Source organism: Ranitomeya imitator, chromosome 6 (genome assembly GCF_032444005.1).
Source record: "Ranitomeya imitator isolate aRanImi1 chromosome 6, aRanImi1.pri, whole genome shotgun sequence".
Lineage (NCBI taxonomy): Eukaryota > Metazoa > Chordata > Amphibia > Anura > Dendrobatidae > Ranitomeya > Ranitomeya imitator.
Window position 1 is genome coordinate 573,673,063 of NC_091287.1, and position 26,469 is coordinate 573,699,531.

The following is a 26,469-nucleotide window of genomic DNA, read 5'->3' on the forward strand; positions in this document are numbered from 1 at the left end:
TCCGGTTCTGCAGGGGGTGGTGGCGAGCGCGACCGAGCTCTGTGCAGGGACGGTGACGATCTGGGGTCTGTAGCGGCCCCGGGGGGCTCTCTCTCCACCAGCAGACTGATGGTGGGGGAGGTGCTGGTAAGCAGGGCTACTGCCTGGTCATGCCTGGCTTCTGTCATGTCTACCCCATTGATCTAGAACAACGTGCAGAGCCACAGTCAGCGAACAGCACCACCCCTGACCCAAGTGTGGGGGGCCGTGATAAAACAGGAGAAGCAGTAATGTCACTGGGGTCCAGCGTCAGGGGAGGCTCTGCAGCAGCCGGGGCCGGGCACACAGAGGTCAGCGCTGACAAGGCAGTACACGCTCTTACCAAGGCGGCAACGTAATTGGACAGAGGTGGCCCCCAGAGAGAACGCCGGCCAGGGGGCCGAGGGTCAGAGAGGAAGGAGACAGAGGAGCCCCCCACCAGAGAGAACGCCGGCCAGGGGGCCGAGGGTCAGAGAGGATGGAGACAGAGGAGCCCCTCACCAGAGAGAACGCCGGCCAGGGGGCCGAGGGTCAGAGAGGATGGAGACAGAGGAGCCCCCCACCAGAGAGAACGCCGGCCGGGGGGCTGAGGGTCAGAGAGGAAGGAGACAGAGGAGCCCCCCACCAGAGAGAACGCCGGCCGGGGGGCCGAGGGTCAGAGAGGATGGAGACAGAGGAGCCCCCCACCAGAGAGAACGCCGGCCAGGGGGCCGAGGGTCAGAGAGGATGGAGACAGAGGAGCCCCTCACCAGAGAGAACGCCGGCCAGGGGGCCGAGGGTCAGAGAGGATGGAGACAGAGGAGCCCCTCATCAGAGAGAACGCCGGCCGGGGGGCCGAGGGTCAGAGAGGAAGGAGACAGAGGAGCCCCCCACCAGAGAGAACGCCGGCCGGGGGGCCGAGGGTCAGAGAGGATGGAGACAGAGGAGCCCCCCACCAGAGAGAACGCCGGCCGGGGGGCCGAGGGTCAGAGAGGAAGGAGACAGAGGAGAGCGGAGAAGGAAGAGACCGTTAATATACTGGACGGCAGCCAAGACCACCGCGCCTACATGAGCCTGAGATAATAAAGACCACCCCGCCTGCATGAGCCTGGGATAATAAAGACCACCCCGCCTGCATGAGCCTGGGATAATAAAGACCACCCCGCCTGCATGAGCCTGAGATAATAAAGACCACCCCGCCTGCATGAGCCTGAGATAATAAAGACCACCCCGCCTGCATGAGCCTGAGATAATAAAGACCACCCCGCCTGCATGAGCCTGAGATAATAAAGACCACCCCGCCTGCATGAGCCTGAGATAATAAAGACCACCCCACCTGCATGAGCCTGAGATAATAAAGACCACCCCACCTGCATGAGCCTGGGATAATAAAGACCACCCCACCTGCATGAGCCTGAGATAATAAATACCACCCCACCTGCATGAGCCTGAGATAATAAAGACCACCCCACCTGCATGAGCCTGAGATAATAAAGACCACCCCACCTGCATGAGCCTGAGATAATAAAGACCACCCCACCTGCATGAGCCTGAGATAATAAAGACCACCCCGCCTGCATGAGCCTGAGATAATAAAGACCACCCCGCCTGCATGAGCCTGGGATAATAAAGACCACCCCACCTGCATGAGCCTGAGATAATAAAGACCACCCCACCTGCATGAGCCTGAGATAATAAAGACCACCCCGCCTGCATGAGCCTGAGATAATAAAGACCACCCCACCTGCATGAGCCTGGGATAATAAAGACCACCCCACCTGCATGAGCCTGAGATAATAAAGACCACCCCACCTGCATGAGCCTGGGATAATAAAGACCACCCCACCTGCATGAGCCTGGGATAATAAAGACCACCCCACCTGCATGAGCCTGAGATAATAAAGACCACCCCGCCTGCATGAGCCTGGGATAATAAAGACCACCCCACCTGCATGAGCCTGGGATAATAAAGACCACCCCACCTGCATGAGCCTGGGATAATAAAGACCACCCCACCTGCATGAGCCTGGGATAATAAAGACCACCCCACCTGCATGAGCCTGAGATAATAAAGACCACCCCACCTGCATGAGCCTGAGATAATAAAGACCACCCCGCCTGCATGAGCCTGAGATAATAAAGACCACCCCACCTGCATGAGCCTGAGATAATAAAGACCACCCCGCCTGCATGAGCCTGAGATAATAAAGACCACCCCGCCTGCATGAGCCTGAGATAATAAAGACCACCCCGCCTGCATGAGCCTGAGATAATAAAGACCACCCCACCTGCATGAACCTGAGATAATAAAGACCACCCCGCCTGCATGAGCCTGAGATAATAAAGACCACCCCGCCTGCATGAGCCTGAGATAATAAAGACCACCCCGCCTGCATGAGCCTGGGATAATAAAGACCACCCCACCTGCATGAGCCTGGGATAATAAAGACCACCCCACCTGCATGAGCCTGAGATAATAAAGACCACCCCACCTGCATGAACCTGAGATAATAAAGACCACCCCGCCTGCATGAGCCTGAGATAATAAAGACCACCCCGCCTGCATGAGCCTGAGATAATAAAGACCACCCCGCCTGCATGAGCCTGAGATAATAAAGACCACCCCGCCTGCATGAGCCTGAGATAATAAAGACCACCCCGCCTGCATGAGCCTGAGATAATAAAGACCACCCCACCTGCATGAGCCTGAGATAATAAAGACCACCCCACCTGCATGAGCCTGAGATAATAAAGACCACCCCACCTGCATGAGCCTGAGATAATAAAGACCACCCCACCTGCATGAGCCTGAGATAATAAAGACCACCCCGCCTGCATGAGCCTGGGATAATAAAGACCACCCCGCCTGCATGAGCCTGAGATAATAAAGACCACCCCACCTGCATGAGCCTGAGATAATAAAGACCACCCCACCTGCATGAGCCTGAGATAATAAAGACCACCCCACCTGCATGAGCCTGAGATAATAAAGACCACCCCGCCTGCATGAGCCTGGGATAATAAAGACCACCCCGCCTGCATGAGCCTGAGATAATAAAGACCACCCCACCTGCATGAGCCTGAGATAATAAAGACCACCCCACCTGCATGAGCCTGGGATAATGAAGACCACCCCGCCTGCATGAGCCTGAGATAATAAAGACCACCCCGCCTGCATGAGCCTGAGATAATAAAGACCACCCCGCCTGCATGAGCCTGAGATAATAAAGACCACCCCGCCTGCATGAGCCTGAGATAATAAAGACCACCCCACCTGCATGAGCCTGAGATAATAAAGACCACCCCGCCTGCATGAGCCTGAGATAATAAAGACCACCCCGCCTGCATGAGCCTGAGATAATAAAGACCACCCCGCCTGCATGAGCCTGAGATATTAAAGACCACCCCGCCTGCATGAGCCTGAGATAATAAAGACCACCCCACCTGCATGAGCCTGAGATAATAAAGACCACCCCGCCTGCATGAGCCTGAGATAATAAAGACCACCCCGCCTGCATGAGCCTGAGATAATAAAGACCACCCCGCCTGCATGAGCCTGAGATAATAAAGACCACCCCGCCTGCATGAGCCTGAGATAATAAAGACCACCCCACCTGCATGAGCCTGAGATAATAAAGACCACCCCACCTGCATGAGCCTGAGATAATAAAGACCACCCCACCTGCATGAGCCTGAGATAATAAAGACCACCCCGCCTGCATGAACCTGAGATAATAAAGACCACCCCGCCTGCATGAGCCTGAGATAATAAAGACCACCCCGCCTGCATGAGCCTGAGATAATAAAGACCACCCCACCTGCATGAGCCTGTGATAATAAAGACCACCCCACCTGCATGAGCCTGAGATAATAAAGACCACCCCACCTGCATGAGCCTGGGATAATAAAGACCACCCCGCCTGCATGAGCCTGAGATAATAAAGACCACCCCGCCTGCATGAGCCTGAGATAATAAAGACCACCCCACCTGCATGAGCCTGAGATAATAAAGACCACCCCGCCTGCATGAGCCTGAGATAATAAAGACCACCCCACCTGCATGAGCCTGTGATAATAAAGACCACCCCACCTGCATGAGCCTGAGATAATAAAGACCACCCCACCTGCATGAGCCTGAGATAATAAAGACCACCCCACCTGCATGAGCCTGAGATAATAAAGACCACCCCACCTGCATGAGCCTGGGATAATAAAGACCACCCCGCCTGCATGAGCCTGTGATAATAAAGACCACCCCGCCTGCATGAGCCTGGGATAACAAAGACCACCCCGCCTGCATGAGCCTGAGATAATAAAGACCACCCCGCCTGCATGAGCCTGAGATAATAAAGACCACCCCACCTGCATGAGCCTGAGATAATAAAGACCACCCCGCCTGCATGAGCCTGAGATAATAAAGACCACCCCACCTGCATGAGCCTGAGATAATAAAGACCACCCCGCCTGCATGAGCCTGAGATAATAAAGACCACCCCACCTGCATGAGCCTGAGATAATAAAGACCACCCCGCCTGCATGAGCCTGGGATAATAAAGACCACCCCGCCTGCATGAGCCTGTGATAATAAAGACCACCCCGCCTGCATGAGCCTGAGATAATAAAGACCACCCCGCCTGCATGAGCCTGAGATAATAAAGACCACCCCACCTGCATGAGCCTGAGATAATAAAGACCACCCCGCCTGCATGAGCCTGGGATAATAAAGACCACCCCACCTGCATGAGCCTGTGATAATAAAGACCACCCCACCTGCATGAGCCTGTGATAATAAAGACCACCCCGCCTGCATGAGCCTGGGATAATAAAGACCACCCCGCCTGCATGAGCCTGGGATAATAAAGACCACCCCGCCTGCATGAACCTGAGATAATAAAGACCACCCCGCCTGCATGAGCCTGAGATAATAAAGACCACCCCGCCTGCATGAGCCTGAGATAATAAAGACCACCCCGCCTGCATGAGCCTGAGATAATAAAGACCACCCCACCTGCATGAGCCTGAGATAATAAAGACCACCCCACCTGCATGAGCCTGAGATAATAAAGACCACCCCGCCTGCATGAGCCTGAGATAATAAAGACCACCCCGCCTGCATGAGCCTGAGATAATAAAGACCACCCCACCTGCATGAGCCTGAGATAATAAAGACCACCCCGCCTGCATGAGCCTGGGATAATAAAGACCACCCCACCTGCATGAGCCTGTGATAATAGAGACCACCCCACCTGCATGAACCTGAGATAATAAAGACCACCCCACCTGCATGAGCCTGAGATAATAAAGACCACCCCACCTGCATGAGCCTGAGATAATAAAGACCACCCCGCCTGCATGAGCCTGAGATAATAAAGACCACCCCACCTGCATGAGCCTGAGATAATAGAGACCACCCCACCTGCATGAGCCTGAGATAATAAAGACCACCCCACCTGCATGAGCCTGAGATAATAAAGACCACCCCACCTGCATGAGCCTGAGATAATAAAGACCACCCCACCTGCATGAACCTGAGATAATAAAGACCACCCCACCTGCATGAGCCTGAGATAATAAAGACCACCCCACCTGCATGAACCTGTGATAATAAAGACCACCCCGCCTGCATGAGCCTGAGATAATAAAGACCACCCCGCCTGCATGAGCCTGAGATAATAAAGACCACCCCACCTGCATGAGCCTGAGATAATAGAGACCACCCCACCTGCATGAGCCTGGGATAATAAAGACCACCCCACCTGCATGAACCTGAGATAATAAAGACCACCCCGCCTGCATGAACCTGAGATAATAAAGACCACCCCACCTGCATGAGCCTGAGATAATAAAGACCACCCCGCCTGCATGAGCCTGAGATAATAAAGACCACCCCGCCTGCATGAGCCTGAGATAATAAAGACCACCCCACCTGCATGAGCCTGGGATAATAAAGACCACCCCGCCTGCATGAACCTGAGATAATAGAGACCACCCCACCTGCATGAACCTGAGATAATAAAGACCACCCCACCTGCATGAGCCTGAGATAATAAAGACCACCCCGCCTGCATGAGCCTGAGATAATAAAGACCACCCCACCTGCATGAGCCTGAGATAATAAAGACCACCCCGCCTGCATGAGCCTGAGATAATAGAGACCACCCCACCTGCATGAGCCTGAGATAATAAAGACCACCCCACCTGCATGAGCCTGAGATAATAAAGACCACCCCGCCTGCATGAGCCTGAGATAATAGAGACCACCCCACCTGCATGAGCCTGAGATAATAAAGACCACCCCACCTGCATGAGCCCGAGATAATAAAGACCACCCCACCTGCATGAGCCTGAGATAATAAAGACCACCCCACCTGCATGAGCCTGAGATAATAGAGACCACCCCACCTGCATGAGCCTGAGATAATAAAGACCACCCCACCTGCATGAACCTGAGATAATAGAGACCACCCCACCTGCATGAACCTGAGATAATAAAGACCACCCCACCTGCATGAGCCTGAGATAATAAAGACCACCCCGCCTGCATGAGCCTGAGATAATAGAGACCACCCCGCCTGCATGAGCCTGGGATAATAAAGACCACCCCACCTGCATGAGCCTGAGATAATAAAGACCACCCCACCTGCATGAGCCCGAGATAATAAAGACCACCCCACCTGCATGAGCCTGAGATAATAAAGACCACCCCACCTGCATGAGCCTGAGATAATAGAGACCACCCCACCTGCATGAGCCTGAGATAATAAAGACCACCCCACCTGCATGAACCTGAGATAATAGAGACCACCCCACCTGCATGAACCTGAGATAATAAAGACCACCCCACCTGCATGAGCCTGAGATAATAAAGACCACCCCGCCTGCATGAGCCTGAGATAATAGAGACCACCCCGCCTGCATGAGCCTGGGATAATAAAGACCACCCCACCTGCATGAGCCTGAGATAATAAAGACCACCCCACCTGCATGAGCCTGAGATAATAAAGACCACCCCACCTGCATGAGCCTGAGATAATAGAGACCACCCCACCTGCATGAGCCTGAGATAATAAAGACCACCCCACCTGCATGAACCTGAGATAATAAAGACCACCCCACCTGCATGAGCCTGGGATAATAAAGACCACACCACCTGCATGAGCCTGAGATAATAAAGACCACCCCACCTGCATGAGCCTGGGATAATAAAGACCACCCCGCCTGCATGAGCCTGAGATAATAAAGACCACCCCACCTGCATGAGCCTGAGATAATGAAGACCACCCCACCTGCATGAGCCTGGGATAATAAAGACCACCCCACCTGCATGAGCCTGAGATAATAAAGGCCACCCCACCTGCATGAGCCTGAGATAATAAAGACCACCCCGCCTGCATGAGCCTGGGATAATAAAGACCACCCCACCTGCATGAGCCTGAGATAATAAAGACCACCCCACCTGCATGAGCCTGAGATAATAAAGACCACCCCACCTGCATGAGCCTGGGATAATAAAGACCAGCCCACCTGCATGAGCCTGAGATAATAAAGACCACCCCGCCTGCATGAGCCTGAGATAATAAAGACCACCCCGCCTGCATGAACCTGAGATAATAAAGACCACCCCGCCTGCATGAGCCTGAGATAATAAAGACCACCCCACCTGCATGAGCCTGGGATAATAAAGACCAGCCCACCTGCATGAGCCTGAGATAATAAAGACCACCCCACCTGCATGAGCCTGAGATAATAAAGACCACCCCACCTGCATGAGCCTGAGATAATAGAGACCACCCCGCCTGCATGAGCCTGAGATAATAAAGACCACCCCACCTGCATGAGCCTGGGATAATAAAGACCACCCCGCCTGCATGAGCCTGAGATAATAAAGACCACCCCACCTGCATGAGCCTGAGATAATAAAGACCACCCCACCTGCATGAGCCTGAGATAATAAAGACCACCCCGCCTGCATGAGCCTGAGATAATAAAGACCACCCCACCTGCATGAACCTGAGATAATAAAGACCACCCCACCTGCATGAGCCTGGGATAATAAAGACCACCCCACCTGCATGAGCCTGAGATAATAGAGACCACCCCGCCTGCATGAGCCTGAGATAATAAAGACCACCCCACCTGCATGAACCTGAGATAATAAAGACCACCCCACCTGCATGAGCCTGGGATAATAAAGACCACCCCACCTGCATGAGCCTGAGATAATAAAGACCACCCCACCTGCATGAGCCTGAGATAATAAAGACCACCCCACCTGCATGAGCCTGAGATAATAAAGACCACCCCGCCTGCATGAGCCTGGGATAATAAAGACCACCCCACCTGCATGAGCCTGAGATAATAAAGACCACCCCACCTGCATGAGCCTGAGATAATAAAGACCACCCCGCCTGCATGAGCCTGGGATAATAAAGACCACCCCGCCTGCATGAGCCTGGGATAATAAAGACCACCCCGCCTGCATGAGCCTGGGATAATAAAGACCACCCCACCTGCATGAGCCCGAGATAATAAAGACCACCCCGCCTGCATGAGCCTGAGATAATAGAGACCACCCCGCCTGCATGAGCCTGGGATAATAAAGACCACCCCACCTGCATGAGCCTGAGATAATAAAGACCACCCCACCTGCATGAGCCTGGGATAATAAAGACCACCCCACCTGCATGAGCCTGCGATAATAAAGACCACCCCGCCTGCATGAGCCTGAGATAATAAAGACCACCCCGCCTGCATGAGCCTGGGATAATAAAGACCACCCCGCCTGCATGAGCCTGGGATAATAAAGACCACCCCACCTGCATGAGCCTGAGATAATAAAGACCACCCCACCTGCATGAGCCTGAGATAATAAAGACCACCCCGCCTGCATGAACCTGAGATAATAAAGACCACCCCACCTGCATGAGCCTGAGATAATAAAGACCACCCCACCTGCATGAGCCTGAGATAATAAAGACCACCCCGCCTGCATGAGCCTGGGATAATAAAGACCACCCCGCCTGCATGAGCCTGAGATAATAAAGACCACCCCACCTGCATGAGCCTGAGATAATAAAGACCACCCCGCCTGCATGAGCCTGGGATAATAAAGACCACCCCACCTGCATGAGCCTGAGATAATAAAGACCACCCCGCCTGCATGAGCCTGGGATAATAAAGACCACCCCGCCTGCATGAGCCTGAGATATTAAAGACCACCCCACCTGCATGAGCCTGAGATAATAAAGACCACCCCGCCTGCATGAGCCTGAGATAATAAAGACCACCCCACCTGCATGAGCCTGAGATAATAAAGACCACCCCGCCTGCATGAGCCTGAGATAATAAAGACCACCCCACCTGCATGAGCCTGAGATAATAAAGACCACCCCACCTGCATGAGCCTGAGATAATAAAGACCACCCCACCTGCATGAGCCTGAGATAATAAAGACCACCCCGCCTGCATGAACCTGAGATAATAAAGACCACCCCACCTGCATGAGCCTGAGATAATAAAGACCACCCCACCTGCATGAGCCTGAGATAATAGAGACCACCCCGCCTGCATGAGCCTGGGATAATAAAGACCACCCCACCTGCATGAGCCTGAGATAATAAAGACCACCCCGCCTGCATGAGCCTGAGATAATAAAGACCACCCCGCCTGCATGAGCCTGAGATAATAGAGACCACCCCACCTGCATGAGCCTGAGATAATAGAGACCACCCCACCTGCATGAGCCTGAGATAATAGAGACCACCCCACCTGCATGAGCCTGGGATAATAAAGACCACCCCACCTGCATGAGCCTGAGATAATAAAGACCACCCCACCTGCATGAGCCTGAGATAATAAAGACCACCCCGCCTGCATGAGCCTGAGATAATAAAGACCACCCCGCCTGCATGAGCCTGAGATAATAAAGACCACCCCGCCTGCATGAGCCTGGGATAATAAAGACCACCCCGTCTGCATGAGCCTGAGATAATAAAGACCACCCCGCCTGCATGAGCCTGAGATAATAGAGACCACCCCGCCTGCATGAGCCTGAGATAATAAAGACCACCCCGCCTGCATGAGCCTGAGATAATAAAGACCACCCCGCCTGCATGAGCCTGAGATAATAAAGACCACCCCGCCTGCATGAGCCTGGGATAATAAAGACCACCCCACCTGCATGAGCCTGAGATAATAAAGACCACCCCGCCTGCATGAGCCTGAGATAATAAAGACCACCCCACCTGCATGAGCCTGAGATAATAGAGACCACCCCGCCTGCATGAGCCTGAGATAATAAAGACCACCCCGCCTGCATGAGCCTGAGATAATAAAGACCACCCCGCCTGCATGAGCCTGAGATAATAAAGACCACCCCGCCTGCATGAGCCTGGGATAATAGAGACCACCCCACCTGCATGAGCCTGAGATAATAGAGACCACCCCGCCTGCATGAGCCTGAGATAATAGAGACCACCCCACCTGCATGAGCCTGGGATAATAAAGACCACCCCACCTGCATGAGCCTGAGATAATAAAGACCACCCCACCTGCATGAGCCTGAGATAATAGAGACCACCCCGCCTGCACTACTGCCCCCCTCACATCTAGAGAAGACGAGGTCTGCTCCACCTGCTCCGCACAGCACGTAGTCGGCAGTCTGAGCAGACACCGGACAGATGGCGTCCACCACCACGGACCGCTGCAGGCAGTCACATTATCAGAGCGGCAGGGACACCGGGGACAGCACCAACATTAACCCCTCGCACACTACTTACTGACAGGACCTGGTCACCGACTCTGAGGGTCCCGTCCCGGTGGGCTGCTCCGCCCTCAGCAATCCGCGAGATGAATATGCCCTGAAAGAGAAGGAAGATTTCACACCACGGACGGCACGGAGACTGGACGGAGCCGCGCTCATCACTGCTCCCAAAATACTCCTGGGGTCACCTGACAGCACGGGTTATTCTCAGCCCCCAGACATATGAGCCAGAGGGAAAACACCGGGTCTGCTCCAACTGCACCACTGTGACTGGTAGACACCAAGACAATGAGGTCTGCTCCAACTGCACCACTGTGACTGGTAGATACCAAGACAATGAGGTCTGCTCCAACTGCACCACTGTGACTGGTAGACACCAAGACAATGAGGTCTGCTCCAACTGCACCACTGTGACTGGTAGATACCAAGACAATGAGGTGTGCTCCAACTGCACCACTGTGACTGGTAGATACCAAGACAATGAGGTCTGCTCCAACTGCACCACTGTGACTGGTAGATACCAAGACAATGAGATCTGCTCCAACTGCACTACTGTGACTGGTAGACACCAAGACAATGAGGTCTGCTCCAACTGCACCACTGTGACTGGTAGATACCAAGACAATGAGGTCTGCTCCAACTGCACAACTGTGACTGGTAGACACCAAGACAATGAGGTCTGCTCCAACTGCACCACCGTGACTGGTAGATACCAAGACAATGAGGTCTGCTCCAACTGCACTACTGTGACTGGTAGATACCAAGACAATGAGGTCTGCTCCAACTGCACCACTGTGACTGGTAGACACCAAGACAATGAGGTCTGCTCCAACTGCACTACTGTGACTGGTAGATACCAAGACAATGAGGTCTGCTCCAACTGCACCACTGTGACTGGTAGACACCAAGACAATGAGGTCTGCTCCAACTGCACTACTGTGACTGGTAGATACCAAGACAATGAGGTCTGCTCCAACTGCACCACTGTGACTGGTAGATACCAAGACAATGAGGTCTGCTCCAACTGCACCACTGTGACTGGTATATACCAAGACAATGAGGTCTGCTCCAACTGCACCACTGTGACTGGTAGATACCAAGACAATGAGGTCTGCTCCAACTGCACTACTGTGACTGGTAGATACCAAGACAATGAGGTCTGCTCCAACTGCACCACTGTGACTGGTAGATACCAAGACAATGAGGTCTGCTCCAACTGCACCACTGTGACTGGTAGATACCAAGACAATGAGGTCTGCTCCAACTGCACCACTGTGACTGCTAGACACCAAGACAATGAGGTCTGCTCCAACTGCACCACTGTGACTGCTAGACACCAAGACAATGAGGTCTGCTCCAACTGCACTACTGTGACTGGTAGATACCAAGACAATGAGGTCTGCTCCAACTGCACCACTGTGACTGGTAGATACCAAGACAATGAGGTCTGCTCCAACTGCACTACTGTGACTGGTAGACACCATGACAATGAGGTCTGCTCCAACTGCACTACTATGACTGGCAGATACCAAGACAATGAGGTCTGCTCCAACTGCACCACTGTGACTGGTAGACACCAAGACAACGAGGTCTGCTCCAACTGCACCACTGTGACTGGTAGATACCAAGACAACGAGGTCTGCTCCAACTGCACTACTGTGACTGCTAGACACCAAGACAATGAGGTCTGCTCCAACTGCACTACAGTGACTGGCAGACACCAAGACAATGAGGTCTGCTCCAACTGCACCACTGTGACTGCTAGACACCAAGACAATGAGGTCTGCTCCAACTGCACCACTGTGACTGCTAGACACCAAGACAATGAGGTCTGCTCCAACTGCACCACTGTGACTGCTAGACACCAAGACAATGAGGTCTGCTCCAACTGCACCACTGTGACTGCTAGACACCAAGACAATGAGGTCTGCTCCAACTGCACCACTGTGACTGGTAGATACCAAGACAACGAGGTCTGCTCCAACTGCACCACTGTGACTGGTAGACACCAAGACAATGAGGTCTGCTCCAACTGCACTACAGTGACTGGCAGACACCAAGACAATGAGGTCTGCTCCAACTGCACCACTGTGACTGGTAGACACCAAGACAATGAGATCTGCTCCAACTGCACAACTGTGACTGGTAGATACCAAGACAATGAGGTCTGCTCCAACTGCACTACTGTGACTGGTAGATACCAAGACAATGAGGTCTGCTCCAACTGCACTACTGTGACTGGCAGATACCAAGACAATGAGGTCTGCTCCAACTGCACTACTGTGACTGGTAGACACCAAGACAATGAGGTCTGCTCCAACTGCACTACTGTGACTGGTAGACACCAAGACAATGAGGTCTGCTCCAACTGCACTACTGTGACTGGTAGACACCAAGACAATGAGGTCTGCTCCAACTGCACCACTGTGACTGGCAGACACCAAGACAATGAGGTCTGCTCCAACTGCACTACTGTGACTGGTAGACACCAAGACAATGAGGTCTGCTCCAACTGCACTACTGTGACTGGTAGACACCAAGACAATGAGGTCTGCTCCAACTGCACCACTGTGACTGGTAGATACCAAGACAATGAGGTCTGCTCCAACTGCACTACTGTGACTGGTAGACACCAAGACAATGAGGTCTGCTCCAACTGCACCACTGTGACTGGCAGACACCAAGACAATGAGGTCTGCTCCAACTGCACTACTGTGACTGGTAGATACCAAGACAATGAGGTCTGCTCCAACTGCACTACTATGACTGGTAGATACCAAGACAATGAGGTCTGCTCCAACTGCACCACTGTGACTGGTAGACACCAAGACAATGAGGTCTGCTCCAACTGCACCACTGTGACTGGTAGATACCAAGACAATGAGGTCTGCTCCAACTGCACCACTGTGACCGGTAGACACCAAGACAATGAGGTCTGCTCCAACTGCACTACTGTGACTGGTAGATACCAAGACAATGAGGTGTGCTCCAACTGCACTACTGTGACTGGTAGACACCAAGACAACGAGGTCTGCTCCAACTGCACTACTGTGACTGGTAGATACCAAGACAATGAGGTCTGCTCCAACTGCACCACTGTGACTGGTATATACCAAGACAATGAGGTCTGCTCCAACTGCACCACTGTGACTGGTAGACACCAAGACAATGAGGTCTGCTCCAACTGCACAACTGTGACTGGTAGATACCAAGACAATGAGGTCTGCTCCAACTGCACTACTGTGACTGGCAGATACCAAGACAATGAGGTCTGCTCCAACTGCACTACTATGACTGGTAGACACCAAGACAATGAGGTCTGCTCCAACTGCACTACTATGACTGGTAGACACCAAGACAATGAGGTCTGCTCCAACTGCACTACTATGACTGGTAGACACCAAGACAATGAGGTCTGCTCCAACTGCACCACTGTGACTGGTAGACACCAAGACAATGAGGTCTGCTCCAACTGCACCACTGTGACTGGCAGATACCAAGACAATGAGGTCTGCTCCAACTGCACTACTATGACTGGTAGACACCAAGACAATGAGGTCTGCTCCAACTGCACCACTGTGACTGGTAGACACCAAGACAATGAGGTCTGCTCCAACTGCACTACAGTGACTGGCAGACACCAAGACAATGAGGTCTGCTCCAACTGCACCACTGTGACTGGTAGACACCAAGACAATGAGGTCTGCTCCAACTGCACCACTGTGACTGGTAGACACCAAGACAATGAGGTCTGCTCCAACTGCACTACAGTGACTGGCAGACACCAAGACAATGAGGTCTGCTCCAACTGCACTACTGTGACTGGCAGATACCAAGACAATGAGGTCTGCTCCAACTGCACTACTGTGACTGGTAGACACCAAGACAATGAGGTCTGCTCCAACTGCACCACTGTGACTGGTAGACACCAAGACAATGAGGTCTGCTCCAACTGCACCACTGTGACTGGTAGACACCAAGACAATGAGGTCTGCTCCAACTGCACCACTGTGACTGGTAGATACCAAGACAATGAGGTCTGCTCCAACTGCACTACTGTGACTGGTAGACACCAAGACAATGAGGTCTGCTCCAACTGCACCACTGTGACTGGTAGACACCAAGACAATGAGGTGTGCTCCAACTGCACCACTGTGACTGGTAGATACCAAGACAATGAGGTCTGCTCCAACTGCACTACTGTGACTGGCAGATACCAAGACAATGAGGTCTGCTCCAACTGCACTACTGTGACTGGTAGACACCAAGACAATGAGGTCTGCTCCAACTGCACTACTGTGACTGGTAGATACCAAGACAATGAGGTCTGCTCCAACTGCACTACTGTGACTGGTAGATACCAAGACAATGAGGTCTGCTCCAACTGCACCACTGTGACTGGTAGACACCAAGACAATGAGATCTGCTCCAACTGCACCACTGTGACTGGTAGATACCAAGACAATGAGGTCTGCTCCAACTGCACAACTGTGACTGGTAGACACCAAGACAATGAGATCTGCTCCAACTGCACCACTGTGACTGGTAGACACCAAGACAATGAGGTCTGCTCCAACTGCACAACTGTGACTGGTAGACACCAAGACAATGAGGTCTGCTCCAACTGCACTACTGTGACTGGTAGACACCAAGACAATGAGGTCTGCTCCAACTGCACTACTGTGACTGGTAGACACCAAGACAACGAGGTCTGCTCCAACTGCACTACTGTGACTGGTAGACACCAAGACAATGAGGTCTGCTCCAACTGCACTACTGTGACTGGTAGACACCAAGACAACGAGGTCTGCTCCAACTGCACTACTGTGACTGGTAGACACCAAGACAATGAGGTCTGCTCCAACTGCACTACTGTGACTGGCAGATACCAAGACAATGAGGTCTGCTCCAACTGCACCACTGTGACTGGCAGATACCAAGACAATGAGGTCTGCTCCAACTGCACTACTGTGACTGGTAGACACCAAGACAATGAGGTCTGCTCCAACTGCACCACTGTGACTGGTAGATACCAAGACAATGAGGTCTGCTCCAACTGCACTACTGTGACTGGTAGACACCAAGACAACGAGGTCTGCTCCAACTGCACCACTGTGACTGGTAGACACCAAGACAATGAGGTCTGCTCCAACTGCACTACTGTGACTGGCAGATACCAAGAGAATGAGGTCTGCTCCAACTGCACTACTGTGACTGGTAGACACCAAGACAATGAGGTCTGCTCCAACTGCACCACTGTGACTGGTAGACACCAAGACAATGAGGTCTGCTCCAACTGCACCACTGTGACTGGTAGACACCAAGACAATGAGGTCTGCTCCAACTGCACTACTGTGACTGGTAGATACCAAGACAATGAGGTCTGCTCCAACTGCACTACTGTGACTGGTAGACACCAAGACAATGAGGTCTGCTCCAACTGCACTACTGTGACTGCTAGACACCAAGACAACGAGGTCTGCTCCAACTGCACTACTGTGACTGGTAGACACCAAGACAATGAGGTCTGCTCCAACTGCACTACTGTGACTGGTAGACACCAAGACAATGAGGTCTGCTCCAACTGCACTACTGTGACTGGTAGACACCAAGACAATGAGGTCTGCTCCAACTGCACCACTGTGACTGGTAGACACCAAGACAATGAGGTCTGCTCCAACTGCACCACTGTGACTGGTAGATACCAAGACAATGAGGTCTGCTCCAACTGCACCACTGTGACTGGTAGATACCAAGACAATGAGGTCTGCTCCAACTGCACTACAGTGACTGGTAGACACCAAGACAACGAGGTCTGCTCCAACTGCACCACTGTGACTGGTAGACACCAAGACAATGAGGTCTGCTCCAACTGCACCACTGTGACTGGCAGACACCAAGACAATGAGGTCTGCTCCAACTGCACCACTGTGACTGGTAGACACCAAGACAATGAGGTCTGCTCCAACTGCACTACTATGACTGGCAGATACCAAGACAATGAGGTCTGCTCCAACTGCACTACTATGACTGGTAGACACCAAGACAATGAGGTCTGCTCCAACTGCACCACTGTGACTGGTAGACACCAAGACAATGAGGTCTGCTCCAACTGCACCACTGTGACTGGTAGACACCAAGACAATGAGGTCTGCTCCAACTGCACTACTGTGACTGGTAGACACCAAGACAATGAGGTCTGCTGCAACTGCACTACTGTGACTGGTAGATACCAAGACAATGAGGTCTGTTCCAACTGCACCACTGTGACTGGTAGACACCAAGACAATGAGGTCTGCTCCAGCTGCACCACTGTGACTGGTAGATACCAAGACAATGAGGTCTGTTCCAACTGCACCACTGTGACTGGTAGACACCAAGACAATGAGGTCTGCTCCAACTGCACTACTGTGACTGGTAGATACCAAGACAATGAGGTCTGCTCCAACTGCACCACTGTGACTGGTAGACACCAAGACAATGAGGTCTGCTCCAACTGCACCACTGTGACTGGTAGACACCAAGACAATGAGGTCTGCTCCAACTGCACTACTATGACTGGCAGATACCAAGACAATGAGGTCTGCTCCAACTGCACTACAGTGACTGGCAGATACCAAGACAATGAGGTCTGCTCCAACTGCACCACTGTGACTGGCAGATACCAAGACAATGAGGTCTGCTCCAACTGCACTACTGTGACTGGTAGACACCAAGACAATGAGGTCTGCTCCAACTGCACTACTGTGACTGGTAGATACCAAGATAATGAGGTCTGCTCCAACTGCACTACTGTGACTGCTAGACACCAAGACAATGAGGTCTGCTCCAACTGCACAACTGTGACTGCTAGACACCAAGACAATGAGGTCTGTTCCAACTGCACTACTGTGACTGGTAGATACCAAGACAATGAGGTCTGCTCCAACTGCACTACTATGACTGGTAGACACCAAGACAATGAGGTCTGCTCCAACTGCACTACTATGACTGGTAGACACCAAGACAATGAGGTCTGCTCCAACTGCACTACTGTGACTGGTAGACACCAAGACAATGAGGTCTGCTCCAACTGCACCACTGTGACTGGTAGACACCAAGACAATGAGGTCTGCTCCAACTGCACTACTGTGACTGGTAGATACCAAGACAATGAGGTCTGCTCCAACTGCACTACAGTGACTGGCAGATACCAAGACAATGAGGTCTGCTCCAACTGCACCACTGTGACTGGTAGACACCAAGACAATGAGGTCTGCTCCAACTGCACTACTGTGACTGGCAGATACCAAGACAATGAGGTCTGCTCCAACTGCACCACTGTGACTGGTAGACACCAAGACAATGAGGTCTGCTCCAACTGCACCACTGTGACTGGTAGATACCAAGACAATGAGGTCTGCTCCAACTGCACTACTGTGACTGGTAGACACCAAGACAATGAGGTCTGCTCCAACTGCACTACTGTGACTGGCAGATACCAAGACAATGAGGTCTGCTCCAACTGCACCACTGTGACTGGTAGATACCAAGACAATGAGGTCTGCTCCAACTGCACCACTGTGACTGGTAGACACCAAGACAATGAGGTCTGCTCCAACTGCACTACTGTGACTGGCAGATACCAAGACAATGAGGTCTGCTCCAACTGCACTACTATGACTGGTAGATACCAAGACAATGAGGTCTGCTCCAACTGCACCACTGTGACTGGTAGACACCAAGACAATGAGGTCTGCTCCAACTGCACTACTGTGACTGGCAGATACCAAGACAATGAGGTCTGCTCCAACTGCACCACTGTGACTGGTAGATACCAAGACAATGAGGTCTGCTCCAACTGCACTACTGTGACTGGTAGATACCAAGACAATGAGGTCTGCTCCAACTGCACTACTATGACTGGTAGACACCAAGACAATGAGGTCTGCTCCAACTGCACCACTGTGACTGGTAGACACCAAGACAATGAGGTCTGCTCCAACTGCACCACTGTGACTGGCAGATACCAAGACAATGAGGTCTGCTCCAACTGCACTACTATGACTGGTAGACACCAAGACAATGAGGTCTGCTCCAACTGCACCACTGTGACTGGCAGACACCAAGACAATGAGGTCTGCTCCAACTGCACCACTGTGACTGGTAGATACCAAGACAATGAGGTCTGCTCCAACTGCACCACTGTGACTGGTAGACACCAAGACAATGAGGTGTGCTCCAACTGCACCACTGTGACTGGTAGACACCAAGACAATGAGGTCTGCTCCAACTGCACCACTGTGACTGGCAGACACCAAGACAATGAGGTCTGCTCCAACTGCACCACTGTGACTGGTAGACACCAAGACAATGAGGTCTGCTCCAACTGCACTACTGTGACTGGCAGATACCAAGACAATGAGGTCTGCTCCAACTGCACTACTGTGACTGGCAGATACCAAGACAATGAGGTCTGCTCCAACTGCACTACTGTGACTGGTAGATACCAAGACAATGAGGTCTGCTCCAACTGCACCACTGTGACTGGTAGACACCAAGACAACGAGGTCTGCTCCAACTGCACTACTGTGACTGGTAGATACCAAGGTACAAAACCAACAAAAAACCTTCACATGACAGACCCAATGAAAATAACCAAAAGTCTATAAAAAATATATATATTTTATTGGATAAATACACAAACAAGATAAAAACAGGGCAGTAGACACCAGTGCAACAGCAAAGGTGGGACTCCCACAGGGACGACCTCATAAATGTACATAGCAAGCAAAACAGTAACAGTTACTCTGGTGCCTAGCTTTGCATCCAGTAAAACGATGTATGTGAGACACACAGTATAATATAAGATCAATGACAATAGACCAAGTGATCAATACTTAGAATAATAGGTAGTCCAGGTGAACCACACTATACACATTTAGACATAAATATATATACGTACTAAAAATAGCCAGCTAGGAAACCATATATGTGAGCATAGTACTAATGAAGGTATAGTTACCATGAGGAAGACCCCGGGGACCCACCACACCCGACGCGCGTTTCGCACTGAAATGCTTCGTCCAGGGGTGGTATCTACCAGTCACAGTAGTGCAGTTGGAACAGACCTCATTGTCTTGGTATCTGCCAGTCACAGTGGTGCAGTTGGAGCAGACCTCATTGTCTTGGTGTCTACCAGTCACAGTGGTGCAGTTGGAGCAGACCTCATTGTCTTGGTGTCTAGCAGTCACTGTAGTGCAGTTGGAACAGACCTCATTGTCTTGGTGTCTAGCAGTCACAGTAGTGCAGTCGGAGCAGATCTCATTGTCTTGGTATCTACGGCTGTGTGCACACGATGCAGATTTGGTGCAGAAAAATCTGCTGCAGTTCTGCACTAAATCTGCATCTCCTGGCAGAATCTGCAGGTGCGTTTTTTATGCGTTTTTGATGCGTTTTTGATGCGTTTTTTGAGCACAAATCTGCACAAAAAACGCATAAAAACGCATCAAAAACGCATCAAAAACGCATAAAAAACGCATCAAAAACGCACCTGCAGATTTCTATTATGGAGGGGTGCAGAAACGCTGCAGAACTGCACAAAAGAAGTGACAGGCACTTCTTTGAAATCTGCAGCGTTTCTGCGCAGATTTTTCTGCACCATGTGCACAGCTTTTTTTTTTTCACATTGATTTACATTGTACTGTGATCACAGTGCAGTTCTGCAGCGTTTCTGCTGCAGAAAAATCTGCTGCAGTTCTGCACTAAATCTGCATCGTGTGCACATACCCTACCAGTCACAGTAGTGCAGTTGGAGCAGACCTCATTGTCTTGGTGTCTAGCAGTCACAGTAGTGCAGTCGGAGCAGATCTCATTGTCTTGGTATCTACCAGTCACAGTAGTGCAGTTGGAGCAGACCTCATTGTCTTGGTGTCTAGCAGTCACAGTGGTGCAGTCGGAGCAGATCTCATTGTCTTGGTATCTACCAGTCACTGTAGTGCAGTTGGAGCAGACCTCATTGTCTTGGTGTCTAGCAGTCACTGTAGTGCAGTCGGAGCAGACCTCATTGTCTTAGTATCTACCAAAAAACACTACTGTGACTGGTAGATACTAAGACAATGAGGTCTGCTCCACCTGCACTACTGATAGACATGATCTGCTAACATAGAGTCCGCCCCATCTGCACTAGTGACTGATCAGTGGCCACAGCCCTGATATCTGCACTGAGAGCATGAGGTCTGCTCCACCTGCACCCTGGCGTATACTCACAGTGTCGCCCACGCGGTACGGGGTGCTGCCGACGCCCCCGGCGATGCTGAAACCCAGGCCCTTGTCGTTGCGGATCAGACAGGTGGAGATGCGCGGGTTGCGGCTGCGTGGAGACGGCTCCTCCTCTTCCTCCGGATATGGAGCGACAGCGCGTTTCTCCCGAGGGTTGTAATCGTCTTCGGGGCGTAACGGGGTCACTGTGATCGGGTTGTCGGGCTCCACCATCCGCTCTCTTAGCACCGTCATAGACACGGAGCTGCCGGAGCTGCGCAGCGCCTCCACCGCCATGTGGTGCTCTGCATTGTGCAGATCCACCGCGTTGACCTGCCGGAAACAGACGGCGCTCGCATTAATAAAAGGACACGACCCCAGGCCGGCGGGAATCACCGGTGTCTGAAGCAGGGCTGTCGAGTCGGGAGTCTGAGCCCATTTTGGTGGAGTCGGTATAAAATGGACCGACTCCAACAATATATAATAAATTGGATACAGTAGTTCAATGCAGTTTGTGGGGAATATTTTTTTGATAAGAATTTGGGAACGTTATGAAATGTCCTATAAATGTCTGTCCTATTCCTGATCTAAGGTCTAGACTTGTAGCTGAGATGAATCTGTGCTGCAGTTTATGTTCAAGATAAGTAGTGATGCTCCTCTACAGATAAGGGAAAAAAAAACAAACACACAGGGAAGGAATGCCTGCATTCATCTCAGAACTTCTGGAGTGAACAGGAAAGCAGGATTAAAGAAGGTAAGTACTTCCTAAAGCAGATCTAAACATTCAACTGTGCATAAATCAATAGTCCAGTATATGTTGCCTCCGTATTCTTGATGTTTTAGTTTGTTTTTCCTCTTAGTTCATGTTTGGAGAAATTAGCTGCCCTGATTACTTATATACACTATAAATAGAATATAAAGGGAAAAACTTTTCTAATATCTCAAATTCAGAAATACAGTAACAGGATCGATGAGAACATATATATTTGTGTGTGTTCTGTAATATGATTCAGCACAAACATGCTCCCTCCCTCCTCCCCTCTTCATAGACTGTGAAGAAATATGATGTGAAGCATTTAGTGAGCTGTACCCTGAGACAAGAATGACAATGAAAGTTCATAGTAAAGCTATTCAACACCACATTTTACTAACTTTATACTTATCATCTGTCCTATTGATTTATGCAAAGATTGTTTTATTTCTATCCCAAATTATACAGTGCATGATTCCCTATTCTGGCAAAAATTACAATATACTTTAATTATTTTGAGAACGAATTCACATAATTACAAAATGTCTAAGAAGCATCTTATGAAGTCAGCTGTATTTGAGCATTTCACAGTGACTCAAGATAATAGACATTTTGTGTGTCAGTGTATAAGTGACCCAGATGAAAACAAATGCTGTGATGCTAACATCAGTGTATACTCAGGCAGTGATAAAAATGCTCCTTCAAGAGCTTCCAATCTGAAAAGACATTTACAATGCTGCCACCCACAAGTTTACAAAGCTGTGACTGAAAAAGATCACAGCAGCACCAAGAAACCAGAGACCAGCACTTCCTGCCAGGCAAAGGAGGAGGAAAGAGTCTCAAACATCAGTTACAAGATATTTTGTAAGTGACAAAGTTACTGTAACAATGACAGAAGATGTGCTTAAAAGACAGCTCATCGAGCTTGTTGTGAAGGACTATGTACCATTATCATTATTTGCATGAACAGCTTTTACTGCTTTTAATGGAGAAATGGCTCGAAAACTTGGTGTTTCTCTGGAAAGAGAAAGTATTAGAAAATTAGTGATTGAAGAAGCCCCTAACCAAAAGGAAGATCTTAAAGACTCTCAAGAGACATTTTGTATTTCTTAAAGTGGATGCCTGCACACGTCACAGAGTGAACTATTTTGCGATCAACGTTCGATATGTTTGTGACAACTAAAAAATTGTTACTAAGATGCTGGCAGTAAAGGATCCTAAAGCTCTTCACAGCAGCCAGTTTCTCCAGACCTTAGTTGAAAAAGTTCTGCAAGATTGTGAACTAAAAAAACTGGTTCTTGCTAGTGTAACTGATAATGCTGCAAACAATGAGCCGAATGTACAGTTAGGTCCATATATATTTGGACAGAGACAACATTTTTCTAATTTTGGTTATAGACATTACCACAATGAATTTTAAACAAAACAATTCAGATGCAGTTGAAGTTCAGACTTTCAGCTTTCATTTCAGGGGATCCACATTAAAATTGGATGAAGGGTTTAGGAGTCTCAGCTCCTTAACATGTGCCACCCTGTTTTTAAAGGGACCAAAAGTAATTGGACAATTGACTCCAAGGCTATTTCATGGACAGGTGGGGGCAATCCCTTCGTTATGTCATTCTCAATTAAGCAGATAAAAGGCCTGGAGTTGATTTGAGGTGTGGTGCTGCATTTGGAAGGTTTTGCTGTGAAGTAAACATGCGGTAAAGGAGCTCTCCATGCAGGTGAAACAAGCCATCCTTAAAGGGAAGGTGCCACCAGTTTTCTTGTATTTTGTTTTTTTTTGTGAAATTAAGCTTAAAATAGTAATTAAAATGTATTAATGCAATGTTTGCAAACATTTCTATATGAAAAATATTATATATTTTTCTACAAATATACATATTTACCACTAGGGGGAGCATTTTCCGTTTTAGACCTCAAGCAGCTATAGTAACATTTAGCAGCTCTGCCCCAGGGATATTAGACCACCCAAAAGGGGAGGGAAATAGTAATGTCAGCAGTTACTGCCCCAATTTTGCTGCTAACAGCAGAATTAAGAGCAGCATCACAGGGCAGCACCATTTTGTGTGTGACTGCCCTGTGACCTGCTATCACCAGCAGTTACTGCATCAGAGGCACAGTGTTATGAACTGGTGGTTTAGGAGCAATATGGGACGAGCTCTGAAGGAGGTGGTACCTGTACTGACCGCAGTCCCTAAGCTCAACACAACACTAGAAGTAGCCGTGGGATGCTCCTGTGGCACCCCTAGGGGTATTTGCCACAAAAATAGTTACTGACACTAAACACAAATACTAAAATAGCAAGACTGCACTATCACCTCCGGCCAGAAGGGGGAGCTCCAGAGACTCCCCTTGATCCATTCTGGTCTGAGAGAAGAAATGGCAGTTGGGCTAAGGAGCTGAAAGTGAGAGGTCATACAGCTGAATTTCTAACAGCCCTATGACGGTTTCCAGGCCCAAATCACCGGCCTGAGGAGAAGAGGGACAGAGAAAAGGGACATTGTGAGAACCGGTTAGCATTAATCACTACCCAGAACAGGCGCAAAGACGGATACCGGATCCGTGGCTGTATTCATTATATATAATACAGCAACCGGAAAAACGTGAGGCGATATCAGCTTCACTAGGGTCGGATGCAGCAACAGACACAGAGTTCAGCGGTACTCCTGGAGGGGGTAAGCCGATAAAAGGACTCGGGTTGCCCGTCGAACCAGGACCCGGAGGGGACAGATTGGGCCGGCAGCCAGTTCACATACAGCAGCAGGGCCACACAGAAATTGCGCACAATAAGAGGCGAAGACCCTGGCAGGGTCAAAGTAACTCAGAGTTCCCATACAGACTCCGGTGACAGGACTGGTTGTAAATCCTTTTATGTTAAAGTAAACTGGTTAAACGTTTCAGTGCCTCAGTCTTTCATTTGGACAATAGCCATCTATCCAGGATCGGGATCGTCACCGCTGGGAGAACCTGCTGCTGATCAAGTAAGTGCCTGTCCCCTCATGATACCCCTTACACTGTGCATTGCCTGAGGCCACAGCACCGGGTCAAGCCACCCGTGACACCCCCCTCAAGAGACAGACCCCATTGGTCCGGTGCTGGGTATCCCGGTCTCTTGGGCGTCACAATTGGCGTCACGAACAGGATCTGGCCAGCCCATATACCGGGTATTGTGTGCCGTGATTGGAGCCCAAAACTGTGAAAACTGGGATGAAAAATCTTGAAAATTGACTTTATTAAAGAAAAATCCATTCCCCATTGAAAACTATTGAAAGTGACTTTTCCCCATTGGTTATAATGGAGTAAAGATGGCCGCCATCCCCTGAGGTAATCACTTCATAACCGTTAGGCACGAGACTGTTAATTGAGCTACGCCATTACCTGAGCCCCAGTCTAACTGAAAAACTTCAGAATCCGCCATTACAGAGCGCGCGGCCGGCAGGAGCAGCAGGGGGCGTGTCATTGTGGGCGGCACCAAGCTGAGCGCTCTGACATCAGAGCAAGGGGAAAATCGATCCTGCTGCACAGCGGAACGAATCTACACTATCCCGACGGAAGCGGAGAACCGGAAGGGTCCGGATTAACTAAGGGGGCACAGTATGTCGCAGCACGGAGACGCCGCAGCACTCGGCAACGCTAATGCAGCTGAAAGACAGAGTGTCAATAGAGAGTCCGGCAGCGCAGCGGTGCAAGGAGTGGTGCCCATCATGCCGGTGCTGATGCCATATACCCCGGGTGGCCCATGGCTTCCAATGTATGAAGGTGAGCCTAATACCCTTGACGATTTCAGAGAAAAGATGCTGGCCCATTTTGACATGTTCCCTGTGGGTGAAGTTCAGCGTGTTAGTCTCCTGATGATGCAGTTAAGTGGCCATGCTAAGCGAGAAGTCACAGCATGGGCAGCTGATCTAAAAGGCACTGTTGAACGCATATTTGCTGGATTAAAAGCTACATTTGAAACCACTGCCAGCAGCAAAGCTAAAGTACGATTCTTTAATTGCAAACAAAAAGCTAATGAGGGCGTGAGAGACTTTGCCTTAAACCTGCAGGAAGCCCTTAAATCACTTACACTGGCTGAACCCATTTTTAACACCGGAGCGGATAAACTGCTAAGAGATCAATTTATTGAGGGACTCTACACCCCTTCTCACCGGGGGCATGTGAGCATGCTTGTTTTTAAAAACCCTGAATTGACATTTGCCCAATTAAAGGAGAGCGTTATACGTCTCCAGCTGGCAGAGGCACCTCGGGATCAGGAGCCTGCACAACTCATGGCAGAGGCTCCTCAACAACATGGAGTACCAGTGACATCAGCTATGTCCGGGGTCATTGCTAAGCCCCTGGGGCCCAGTACTAATGAGGCTTTTCAACAAAAGCTTGACTCTTTAACTGATGTTGTTGCTTCAATGGCTAAAACCATGCAGGAGATGAGAGGACCCAAGATGGAGTTGTCAAACCGTAGAGAAGGTGTTCCATGGATGAGACCCCGGAGATACCCGACATGGAGAGGACGACCCCGCGACCGCTACCAACCGGATGGACAGCCCATTTGCCGCCGTTGGAAGCAGCCAGGCCACTTTGCACGAGATTGTGATTTAAACGGGAATCCCCTGGGAATGCGGGCCGCTTCGCAGGAATGAACTTTCAAGGCCCAACACCCTGGCACGACAGGTACATCGGAGGACGACCCATTATCCCTATCGTGCTGGACGGAATGCCC

At 50.4% G+C, this 26,469-nt stretch overlaps 1 protein-coding gene across 15 annotated transcripts in view; it reads right to left on the minus strand.

The window, feature by feature from the left end:
- Window positions 1–26,469, minus strand: part of SCRIB (scribble planar cell polarity protein) — a 201,415-nt gene that overhangs the window by 84,959 nt on the left and 89,987 nt on the right. For all 15 annotated transcript variants that reach the window (XM_069732145.1, XM_069732154.1, XM_069732146.1 and 12 more), the window contains 3 exons: window positions 21,008–21,331; window positions 10,776–10,856; window positions 1–182 (listed from right to left, as the gene is read on the minus strand). The exon at window positions 1–182 is cut by the window's left edge and continues 61 nt beyond it. In XM_069732145.1, coding sequence (XP_069588246.1) covers window positions 1–182; window positions 10,776–10,856; window positions 21,008–21,331 — 587 coding nt within the window. The remainder of the gene's footprint in view (window positions 183–10,775; window positions 10,857–21,007; window positions 21,332–26,469) is intronic.